The following is a 12,790-nucleotide window of genomic DNA, read 5'->3' on the forward strand; positions in this document are numbered from 1 at the left end:
GGAAAGGTTAATGTCAATAAAATAGATGATGCTCTTGAAAACATGAGAATCCCACTTGAGGAAGAAGAAATTGAGAAACTGTGTGAAGACTTACCTCTTGATGGTGAGCATTTCACTAATAGAGGGCCTTGTAAGAAAAAGTTTGTTTTTCTGTGAGAACATCTCAAGTATACTTATTAATTTCATGCAAAAAGTCAGAAACATATAGAGCATATAGAGACCCAATCCTAAAGAGTGGAGAAATACTGTCCATTATTATTAACATGAGATAAAATATGAATAATTGGGCCTGGTACAGTGCCTCACACCTGTTATCCCAGCACTTTGGGAGGCGGAGGTGGGCAGATTTCTTGAGCCCAGGAGCTCAAGACCAGCCTGGGCAACATGGCAAAATGCCATCTCTACCAAAAAATATACTACAAAAATAATAATAATATTAATAGCCGGGTGTGGTGGTGGACGCATTTGTCTCAGCTACTAGTGGAGCTGAGGTGGGAGGATCACCTGAGCCTGAGGAGGTCAAGGCTGCAGTGACCCATGATGGTGCCACTGCGCTCCAGCCTGGATGACTCTTTGAGACTGAGTGAGACCCTCTCTCAAATATAAATGTAAATATTTATATATGTACACATAATTGTGTGTGTGTGTGTGTGTGTGTGTGTGTATATATATATGTATATATATATTTCCTTATATTGCTGCTACCAGAGTTTCTTTTTTTGTTTTTGTTTTTGTTTTTTGTTTTTTTTTTTATTTCACAGGTTCTGGTGCCTGGTCATCTGTTTTTTTTTTTTTTTTTTTTTTTTAATTTTACTTTAAGTTCTAGGGTACATGTGCACAACGTGCAGGTTTGTTACATATGTATATATGTACCATGTTGGTGTGCTGCACCCATTAACTCGTCATTTACATTAGGTATATCTCCTAATGCTATCCCTACTCCCTCACTCCACGCCATGACAGGCCCCAGTGTGTGATGTTCCCCTCCCTGTGTCCAAGTGATCTCGTTGTTCAATTCCCACCTATGAGTGAGAACACACGGTGTTTGGTTTTCTGTTCTTGCAATAGTTTGCTGAGGATGATGGTTTCCAGCTGCATCCATGTCCCTACAAAGGAAATGAACTCATCCTTTTGTATAGCTGCATAGTATTCCATGGTGTATATGTGCCACATTTTCTTAATCCAGTCTATCATTGATGGACATTTGGGTTGATTCCAAGTCTTTGCTATGTGAATAGTGCCGCAATAAACATACGTGTGCATGTGTCTTTATAGCAGCATGATTTATAATCCTTTGGGTATATCCCCAGTAATGGGATGGCTGGGTCAAATGGTATTTCTAGTTCTAGATCCTTGAGGAATCGCCACACTGTCTTCCACAATGGTGGAACTAGTGTACATCCCACGAACAGTGTAAAAATATTCCTGTTTCTCCACATCCTCTCCAGAACCTGTTGTTTCCTGATTTTTTAATGATCACCATTCTAACTGGTGTGAGACGGTATCTCATTGTGGTTTTGATTCACATTTCTCTGATGGCCAGTGATGTTGAGCATTTTTTCATGTGTCTGTTGGCTGCATAAATGTCTTCTTTTGAGAAGTGTCTGTTCATATCCTTTGTCCACTTTTTGATGGGATTCTTTGCTTCTTTCTTGTAAATTTGTTTGAGTTCTTTGTAGGTTCTGGATATTAGCCCTTTGTCAGATGAGTAGATTGCAAAAATTTTCTCCCAATCTGTAGGTTGCCTGTTCACTCTGATGGTAGTTTCTTTTGCTGTGCAGAAGCGCTTTAGTTTAATTAGATTCCATTTGTCAATTTTGGCTTTTGTTGCCATTGCTTTTGGTGTTTTAGACATGAAGTACTTGCCTATGCCTATGTCCTGAATGGTATTGGCTAGGTTTTCTTCTAGGGTTTTTATGGTTTTAGGTCTATCATTTAAGTCTCTAATCCATCTAGAATTAATTTTTGTATAAGGTGTAAGGAAGGGATCCAGTTTCAGCTTTCTACATATGGCTAGCCATTTTCCCAGCACCATTTACTAAATATGGAATCCTTTCCCCATTTCTTGTTTTTCTCAGGTTTGTCAAAGATCAGATGGTTGTAGATGTGTGGTATTATTTCTGAGGGCTCTGTTTTGTTCCATTGGTCTACATATCTGTTTTGGTACCAGTACCATGCTGTTTTGGTTACTGTGGCCTTGTAGTATAGTTTGAAGTCAGGTAGTGTGATGCCTCCAGCTTTGTTCTTTTGGCTTAGGATTGTCTTGGCAATGTGGGATCTTTTTTGGTTCCATGTGAACTTTAAAGTTGTTTTTTCCAATTCTGTGAAGAAAGTCATTGGTAGCTTAATAGGGATGGGATTGAATCTATAAATTACCTTGGGCAGTATGGCCATTTTCACGATATTGATTCTTCCTATCCATGAGCATGGAATGTTCTTCCATTTGGTTGTGTCCTCTTTTATTTCGAGGAGCAGTGGTTTGTAGTTCTCCTTGAAGAGGTCCTTCACATCCCTTGTAAGTTGGATGCCTAGGTATTTTATTCTCTTTGAAGCAATTGTGAATGGGAGTTCACTCATGATTTGGCTCTCTGTTTGTCTCTTATTGGTGTATAGGAATGCTTGTGATTTTTGCATATTGATTTTGTATCCCGAGACTTTGCTGAAGTTGTTTATCAGCTTAAGGAGATTTGGGGCTGAGATGATGGGGTTTTCTAAATATACAATCATATGATCTGCAAACAGGGACAATTTGATTTCCTCTTTTCCTAACTGAATACCCTTTATTTCTTTCTCTTGCCTGATTGCCCTGGCCAGAACTTCCAACACTATGTTGAATAGGAGTGGTGAGAGAGGGCATCCCTGTCTTGTGCCAGTTTTCAAAGGGAATGCTTCCAGTTTTTGCCCATTCAGTGTGATATTGGCTGTGGGTTTGTCATAAATAGCACTTATTATTTTGAGTTACATCCCACCAATACTGAATTTATTGAGAATTTTTAACATGAAGGGCTGTTGAATTTTGTCAAGGGCCTTTTCTGCATCTATTTAGATAATCATGTGGTTTTTGTCTTTGGTTCTGTTTATGTGATGAATTACGTTTATTGATTTGCGTATGTTGAACCAGCCTTGCATCCCAGGGATGAAGCCCACTTGATCATGGTGGATAAGCTTTTTGATGTGCTGCTGGATTCGGTTTGCCAGTATTTTATTGAGGATTTTTGCATCGATGTTCATCAGGGATATTGGTCTAAAATTCTCTTTTTTTTGTTGTGTCTCTGCCAGGCTTTGGTATTAAGATGATGTTGGCCTCATAAAATGAGTTAGGGAGGATTCCCTCTTTTTCTATTGATTGGAATAGTTTCAGAGGGAACGGTACCAGCTCCTCCTTGTACCTCTGGTAGAATTTGACTGTGAATCCATCTGGTCCTGGACTTTTTTTGTTGGTAGACTATTAATTATTGCCTCAATTTCAGAGCCTGTTATTGGTCTATTCAGGGATTCTACTTCTTCCTGGTTTAGTCTCAGGAGAGTGTATGTGTCCAGGAATTTCTCCATTTCTTCTAGGTTTTCTAGTTTATTTGCATAGAGGTGTTTATAGTATTCTCTGATGGTAATTGTATTTCTGTGGTGTTGGTGGTGATATCCCCTTTATTATTTTTTATTGCATCTATTTGATTCTCCTCTCTTTTCTTCTTTATTAGTCTTGCTAGCGGCCTATCAGTTTTGTTGATCTTTTCAAAAAACCAACTCCTGGATTCATTGATTTTTTTAAGGGTTTTTTGTGTCTCTATCTCCTTCAGTTCTGCTCTGATCTTAGTTATTTCTTGCCTTCTGCTAGGTTTTGAATGTGTTTGCTCTTGCTTCTCTAGTTTTTTTTTAATTATGATGTTAGGTTGTCAATTTTAGATCTTTCCTGCTTTCTCTTGTGGGCATTTAGTGCTATAAATTTCCCTCTACATACTGCTTTAAATGTGTCCCAGAGATTTTGGTATGTTGTATCTTTGTTCTCATTGGTTTCAAAGAACATTTTTATTTCTGCCTTCTTTTCATTATGTACCCAGTAGTCATTCAGGAGCAGGTTGTTCAGTTTCCATATAGTTGAGCGGTTTTGAGTGAGTTTCTTAATCCTGAGTTCTAGTTTGATTGCACTGTGATCTGAGAGACAGTTTGTTATAATTTCTGGTCTTTTACATTTGCTGAGGAGTGCTTTACTTCCAACTATATGGTCAATTTTGGAATAAGTGTGACGTGGTGCTGAGAAGAATGTATATTCTGTTGGTTTGGGGTGGAGAGTTCTGTAGATGTCTATTAGGTCTGCTTGGTGCAGAGCTGAGTTCAATTCCTGGGTATCCTTGTTAATTTTCTGTCTCATTGATCTGTGTAGTGTTGACAGTGGGGTGTTAAAGTCTCCCATTATTATTGTATGGGAGTCTAAGTCTCTTTGTAAGTCTCTAAGGACTTGCTTTAATGAATCTGGGTGCTCCTGTGTTGGGTGCATATATATTTAGGATAGTTAGCTCTTCCTGTTGAATTGATCCCTTTACCATTATGTAATGGCATTCTTTCTCTCTTTTTATCTTTGTTGGTTTAAAGTCTGTTTTATCAGAGACTAGGATTGCAACCCCTGCCTTTTTTGTTTGTTTGTTTTCCATTAGCTTGGGAGATCTTCCTCCATCCCTTTATTTTGAGCCTATGTGTGTCTCTGCATGTGAGATGGGTCTCCTGAATACAGCACACTGATGGGTCTTGATTCTTTATCCAATTTGCCAGTCTGTGTCTTTTAATTGGAGCATTTAGCCCATTTACATTTAAGGTTAATATTGTTATGTGTGAAGTTGATCCTGTCATTATGATGTTAGCTGGTTATTTTGCTCGTTAGTTGATGCAGTTTCTTCCTAGCATCAATGGTCTCCACATTTTGGCATGTTTTTGCAGTGGCTGGTACTGGTTGTTCCTTTCCATGTTTAGTGCTTCCTTCAGGAGCTCTTGTAGGGCAGGCCTGGTGGTGACAATATCTCTAAGCATTTGCTTGTCTGGAAAGGATTTTATTTCTCCTTCACTTATGAAACTTAATTAGGCTGAATATGAAATCCTGGGTAGAAAATTCTTTTCTTTAAGAACGTTGAATATTGGCCCCCAGTCTCTTCTGGCTTGGAGAGTTTCTGCCAAGAGATCCTCTGTTAGTCTGATGGGGTTCCCTTTGTGGTAACCCAACCTTTCTCTCTGGCTGCCCTTAACATTTTTTCCTTCATTTCAACTTTGGTGAATCTGACAATTATGTGTCTTGAGATTGCTCTTCTCGAGGAGTATCTCTGTGGTTTCTCTGTATTTCCTGAATTTGAATGTTGGCCTGCCTTGCTAGGTTGGAGAAGTTCTCCTGGATAATATTCTGCAGAGTGTTTTCCAGCTTGGTTCCATCCTCCCTGTCACTTTCAGGTGCACCAATCAGACATAGATTTGTTCTTTTCACATAGTCCCATATTACTTGGAGGCTTTGTTCGTTTCTTTTTACTCTTTTTTCTCTAAACTTCTCTTCTCCCTTCATTTCATTCATTTGATCTTCAATCACTGATACCCTTTCTTCCAGTTGATTGAATCAGTTACTGAAGCTTGTGCATTTGTCACGTAGTTCTCATGCTGTGGTTTTCGGCTCTATCAGGTCATTTAAGGACTTCTCTACAAAGGTTATTCTAGTTAGCCATTCGTCTAATCTTTTTTTCAAGGTTTTTAGCTTCTTTGCGATGGGTTCAAACTTCCTCCTTTAGCTTGGAGAAGTTTGATCGTCTGAAGTCTTCTTCTCTCAACCATCAAGTCATTCTCCATTCAGCTTTGTTCTGTTGCTGGTGAGGAGCTGCGTTCCTTTGGAGGGGGAGAGGCTCTCTGATTTTTAGAATTTTCAGCTTTTCTGCTCTGTTTTTTCCCCATCTTTGTGATTTTATCTACCTTTGGTCTTTAATGATGGTGACGTACAGATGGGGTTTTGGTGTGGATGTCCTTTCTGTTTGTTAGTTTTCCTTCTAACAGTCAGGACCCTCAGCTGCAGGTCTGTTGGAATTTGCTGGAGGTCCACTCCAGACCCTATTTGCCTGGGTATCAGCAGTGGAGGCTGCAGAAGAGTGAATATTGCTGAACAGCAAATGTTCCTGCCTGAAGCTTCGACTGGAAGCTTCAACTCAGAGGGGTACCCGGCCGTGTGAGGTGTCCGTGTACCCCTACAGGGGGAGGGGTGCCTCCCGGTTAGGCTACTCGGGGGTCAGGGACCCACTTGAGGAGGCAGTCTGTCCGTTTCAGATCTCAAACTCCATGTTGGGAGAACCACTACTCTATTCAAAGCTGTCAGACAGGGACATTTAAATCTGCAGAGGTTTCTGCTGCTTTTGTTTGGCTATGCCCTGTCCCCAGAGATGGAGTCTACAGAGGCAGGTAGGCAGGCCTCCTTGAGCTGCAGTGGGCTCCACCCAGTTCCCAGAGTTTCTATACCAAAAAACACTAGAATAAGATCATGGCCAGGGTTGGGATCAAGTATATAAGTTAACAGAAAAAGAATATTTGAGAAGGTAGAGGAAATTATGAAATAATTCAGAGAGAAATAAACAGAAAAAAAGAGAGATAAAAGAAAGTGGTGGAAATTGTTTAAAGTGTACTATTGTAAAATGTACAAAACATTTCTAACAATCACATTTAATAAATTCATAGGTCTTAAGCTTTAGATTGCATAGAAATCACCCACTCCCTTGAGACTGTGATCAAGTAGGTCTAGGATGGAGCCTATGAATCTTCATTTTATATAAGCAATCCCACTATAGTTAATTTTGTTGAAATAGCTAGCCTTTACAATAAAAGAAAATATATGTTGATATATTTATTTGGGATTATTACCTTTTTGCATGATCTTTAGCAACACAATCTCGTCAAAGCACTCTGTTTAACTCTTAGGATCATGAGCATCTTAACATCTTTAGCATCTTGAAATAATGTAATAGTTTGATAACCATCCCAGAAGTGCTGATTTACCAAAGCTTATCTAACATGATCTGATGCTTGAAACCATAAGACTTTCTGCTTGCCAAAAACATGGTCTCTTTCTTGCCCAACCTCTAATCCTTTTTTCATAAAACTGTGTAACACATGAGCCAGCCAAGAGTTAAGTCTAAAGCTCCTGTTAAAATGGGGATATGGCCCCACTCTAAATTTCTAGAGGAGAGATCAGCTGATGTCTTGAAATAAATATTACTAGAGTTTGCCTCTGTTCTATGAAGGCTGAGTTTCAAAAATACAACCAAAGAAACAAAGTACAGCAATAAACAAAAGGGATATAAAAACCAGCTAGAGAGTCATTTAAAATATTTGAAATAAGTAGGAGGAAATAAATGTCAGTGTTTTAATATAGTGCTCTATTGTTGGATCTGAAATAGTTCATAACCCAGTGGTTTCTTTGACATTAGTGATTGCTGTCACAGAAGCAGAGACTTCATGTTGTTTACTGTTGTATCCCCAGTACTGAAATAAAGCCTGGCATGTAGTATGCACCCAGCAAATATATTTTTTAGAATGTAATTATTTTATTAATATTTAAAAGCATTTTTATGTTTTGAACATATTTTTGAAATGATAACCTTTTACTTTAGTGAATAGTACTGGACAAGGCCAGATTTGATGTTTTTCTACAACTTAAGTTAGTATTGGTAGCAGTTCAATAAATTCAAATCCTTTGACTCCAATCACAAGGCTTTCTCTTAAGTACTTCACTGATTTTTGTAAAATATTCTTCATTTGAACTGTTATTAAAATTGATTTTAAATAAAATTTGTATGTGGCTAGATATTCCTTGTTGATTTCACTTTCACTGACATTTTTACTGTCATTTTACAGTGCTTACAAAATATTACCTGTTGGGTTTCTCTTTTTTCCCCAACTTTCATTTTAGAATCAGGGGTACATGTACAGGCTTGTTACATAGGTATATTGTATGATATTGAGGTTTAGAGTATGAATGAATCTGTCCCCCAGGTGGTGATCATAATACCCAATAGGTAGGGTTTTTTTTTCAATCCTTACCCCATTTCCACCCTCCCCCATCTTATATTCCTCAGTGTCTATTATTACCATTTTTATGACCATGAGTACCCAAGGTTTACCTTCCACTTGTGAGAACATATGGTATTTGGTTTTCTGTTTCTGTATTAGTTTGCTTAGGATAATGCTTTCCAGCTGCATCTGTGTTGCTGCAAAGGATGTGATTTTATTTTTACATGGCTGCATAGTATTCCATTGGGTATATGTACCATATTTTCTTTATCAAGTCCACTATTGATGGGCATCTAGGTTGATTCCATGTCTTTGCTGTTGTGAATAGTGCTGCGATGAACATACAACTGCATGTGTCTTTTTGGTAGAATGACTTATTTTCCTTTGGGTATATACCCAGTAGTGGGATTGCTGGGTCAGATGGTAATTCAACTCTCAGTTCTCTGAGAAATCTCTAAACTGCTCTCCGCAGTGGCTGAACTAACTTACAGTCTCACCAGCAGTAGCAGCAGCGTATAAATGTTCCCTTTTCTCCCTAGCCTCACCACGATCTGTTATATTTTGTCTTTTTAAGAAAAGCCATTCTGGGCCTGGCGCGGTGGCTCATGTCTGTAATCCTAGCACTTTGGGAGGCTGAGGTGGGCAGATCATGAGGTCAGGAAATTGAGACCATCCTGGCTAACACGGTGAAACCCCGTCTCTACTAAAAATACAAAAAATTAGCTGGGCGTGGCAGCACGCACCTTTAGTCCCAGCAACTCAGGAGGCTGAGGCAGAAGAATGGTGTGAACCTGGGAGGCGGAGCTTGCAGTGAGCCCACATTGCGCCACTGCACTCCAATCTTGGTGACAGTGTGAGACTCCGTCTCAAAAAAAAAAAAAAAGACAAGAAAAGCCATTCTGACTAGTGTGAGATGGTATCTTATTGCGGTTTTGATTAGCAGTTCTCTAATGATTAGTGATGATGAGCATTTTTTTCGTGTCTGTTGGCCACTTGTAGGTCTTCTTTTGAGAAGTGTCTGTTCATGTCCTTTGCCTGCTTTTAAGTGGAGTAATAATTTTTTGCTCTTTAAGTTCTTTAATAGAGTCTAGATATTGAACCTTTGTCAGATGTAAAGTTTGTGAATATTTTCTTCCATTCTGTAGGTTATCTGTTTACTCTCTTGATAGTTTCTCTTGCTGTGCTTCTGTGTGTTCTTTAGTTTAATTAGGTTCCATTTGTCAATTTTTGTTTTTGTTGCAATTGCTTTTAAGAACTTAGCCATAAATTCCCTGCCAATGCCAATATCAGAAAGGGTATTCCGTAAGTTTTCTTGTAAGATTTTTATAGTTTGAGGTCTTACATTTAAGTCTTTCATCCATCTTTTGAGTTTACTTTTGTATATGGTGATAGGTAGGGGATCCTGTTTCATTCTTCTGCATATGGATAGCCAGTTATCCCAGCACCATTTTTTGAATAGGGAGTTTTTTTCCCACTGCTTATTTTTGTCAATTTTGTTGAAGATCAAATGGCTGCAGGTATGTGACTTTATTTCTGGATTCTCTATTCTGTTCCATTGGTCTATCTGTCTGTTTTTGTACCAGTACCATGCAGTTTTACTTACTGTAGCCTTGTAGTATACTTTGAAGTCAGGTAATACAATGTCTCCAGCTTTGATTTTTGTTTTTGATTTTTTGTTTTATTTTGCTTAGGATTGCTTTGGCTCTTTTTTGGTTCCATGTGAATTTTAGAATTTTTTTCTAGACCATCAAATATTTGATGAATTTAACAATGAAAGTAATTTTTTCCTTTTTTTCCTCTTTCACACTAGTGAGGAAGTAACAAAAACAGGAAAAATTGACTGAATAGAATAAATGTGTTTATCATATTTAGATTATTTTTCCTTTCTCAATTTACACTTATATAAAGTAAAAATAAACTAATTAGAACTAATAGAGTGACTTGTACCTGTAACCTCAGCACTTTGGGAGGCCAAGGCAGGAGGATCACTTGAGCCCAGGAGTTCAAGACCAGCCTGGGCAGCACAGGGAGACCCTATCTGTAAAAAAAAAAAAAAAAAAAAATTGTAAAAAATTAGCCAGGCATGGTGGTACATGCCTGTAGTCCAAATCACTCAGGAGACTGAGATGGGAAGATCACTTGAACCCTGAAGGTTGAGGCTGCAGTGAGTCATGATCATGCCACTGTATTCCAGCCTGGACAAGAGAGCAAGACCTTGTTTCTAAAAAGGAAGTGTATATGCATATATATATATGTGTGTGTGTGTGTGTATACACACAGACACACAGAGAAAGTATATATATGTGTATGTATGTAGTTTTATATGTATGAAAGTATATGTATATATATTTTTATACATAAAAAGTGTATATGTATACTTTTATATATATATACACACATACACTTTTTTCTAAATATATATATAATTAGAAAAAATTCTAGGCAACTGTCAGATCCTTAACACTTTACTTCACAGTTTAAGAATTTTATGTAATTGGGACCTATATTAGTATGCTTGGGCTTCCACAACAAAATACTATAGACTGGGTGGCTTAAGCAACAGAAATTTATTTTCCCACAGTTCTGGAGATAGGAATTCCAAGATCAAGGGGCTGGCCTATTTGGTTTCTGGGAGGGCTCCCTTTCTGTCTTATAAATGGCTGCCTTCTTGCTATGTCCTTACATGATGGAGAGAGGGTGAAAGAGATCTCTTTCTTCCTCATTTTGTAAGACCACCATCATATTGGATCAGAGACCAACCCTTACAACTTTATTTAATCTTAATTACCTTCTAAAGACCCTATCTCCAAATACAGTCACATTGGGGGTTAGGGCTTCATTATATGAATCATTCATTATATGGGGGACATAATTCAGTCAGTCTATAGCAGGACCATATCAAAATTGTATCTTGTCTTATAGATGAGAGAAGAGTTAAACTGGATTTACTTCTGAATGAAGTAGATGAAATTTTAGGTGAGTCAGAAGAAATGATGATAAGACAATAAAAATCATCTAAATGTTTAACAAAAGAAATTATTTTGAAAGTATTTTATGTTATCTTGTCCATATCATATTAATCCTGACATTGTATCTGTTTTTATTGGCAATTTATATACAACTAAAGAGGCATGCTTTATAAACTAAATGTTATTAATTATTATAATCAGTTGTTATCTACATCTTACTTAAAAGGCCACAGTGTAATGCCTAAATAACATGTCTTATATTCTTTGGAGTTTTTCAATAATATAATTTCATTCTCTACTGTTTTGATAGCAAAATAGCAATGCAAATTACACATACAGGTAATATGACTACTAAGAATAAATTCATGATTCAGACACAAATGAAACAATAGAGCAAATATTACATGCTGGCAGAATTATTCATGCCACATCATTTTGTGAACTATCTGTGTGCTGTGTTTGTTTCTTGCAACATCGAAGAGCTTTCTTCTACCAGAAAGACGTTTCATTTCTGAAATCTCCCTTCTAGTTCTGTGTAATTAGACAACACTGATGTTTCTGTTGCTTTTTATCCTGTATTTGTGGGTAATGCTACACAGACATAATTGATTTTATAATTACTATTGAAATTTGATTTTTTTAATTATTTTCTTTTTTAAGGGGAAGAAATTGACTATCAAGACCTGGAAAATATTCTGAAAAACATAGGGTTAAGACTCCAACTAAAGGAAAACTCGGTATTGATGAAAAGTTTGCCACTTGATGGTAAGCATTTAATTTACGATGAGGTATTTATTCATCCATTTACTAAAAGTCAATGTGCTGCCATTAGGCGCTAAACATTATATTTGGCTCTGAGTCATAAAGAATAAAAAAGACAATGTCCAGGTCCTAAAAGAATTCAATGTATAGGCAGACAGCACATGCCAAAAAAATTCCATGCACTTTGGTAAGTGCTATAATATTAATAAAAACATAACAAAGGCACAGAGGCATACCCAACCAAGGCATGTTTGAGGAACCATGTATAACTTCATGTTGAGATAGTACAGAGTACACAGTGATATTCACAATATGTGAAGAAATACTTCATTAATTTGGCTCAATTTAATCAAAGAAGAAGACAAGTCCCAAGGCAGAGATACCCAGGACTTTTTAATCATTTTCTTGAGCTGACACTCTCCTCTGGTCAATTTCACCTTTGTTTTCCCATAAGTTATTGGGGTACAGGTGGTATTTGGTTACATGAGTAAGATCATTAGTGGTGATTTGTGAGATTTTGGTGCACCCATCACCCGGGCAGTATACGCTGCACGCTATTTGTAGTCTGCTATCTCTCATCCCCTTTCCACCCTTCCCCCCAAGTCCCTAAAGTGCAATGTATCATTTTTATGGCTTTGTGTCCTCACAGCTTAGTTCCCACATATCAGTGAGAACATATGATGTTTGGTTTTCCATTCCTGAGGTACTTCGCTTAGAATTATAGTCTCCGATCTCATCCAGGTTGCTGCAAATGCCATTAATTCATTCCTTTTTATGGCTGAATAGTATTCCATCATATAAATATACCACAGTTTCTGTAACCACTTGTTGATTGATGGGCATTTGGGTTGTTTCCACTTTTTTGCAATTGCGAGCTGTGCTGCCATAAACATGTGTGTGCAGGTATCTTTTTCATATAATGACTTCTTTTCCTCTGGGTTGATACCCAGTAGTGGGACTGCTAGATCAAATAGTAGTTCTACTTTTAGTTCTTTAAGGAATCTCCACACCATTTTCCATAGTAGTTGTAATAG

General features: G+C 37.6%; 1 protein-coding gene across 1 annotated transcript in view; it reads left to right on the forward strand.

Moving 5' to 3' along the window:
- The first annotated feature begins 1 nt into the window (after position 1).
- The window catches only part of EFCAB3 (EF-hand calcium binding domain 3), a 137,155-nt gene continuing 124,366 nt past the window's right edge, over positions 2–12,790 (forward strand). The window contains exons 1-3 of the mRNA XM_065531815.1: positions 2–103; positions 10,948–11,001; positions 11,655–11,759. Of these exons, the coding sequence (XP_065387887.1) occupies positions 43–103; positions 10,948–11,001; positions 11,655–11,759 (220 nt within the window). The 5' untranslated portion in view covers positions 2–42. The remainder of the gene's footprint in view (positions 104–10,947; positions 11,002–11,654; positions 11,760–12,790) is intronic.

The sequence above is a fragment of the Macaca fascicularis genome, chromosome 16 (assembly GCF_037993035.2).
Source record: "Macaca fascicularis isolate 582-1 chromosome 16, T2T-MFA8v1.1".
Taxonomy (NCBI): Eukaryota; Metazoa; Chordata; class Mammalia; order Primates; family Cercopithecidae; genus Macaca; species Macaca fascicularis.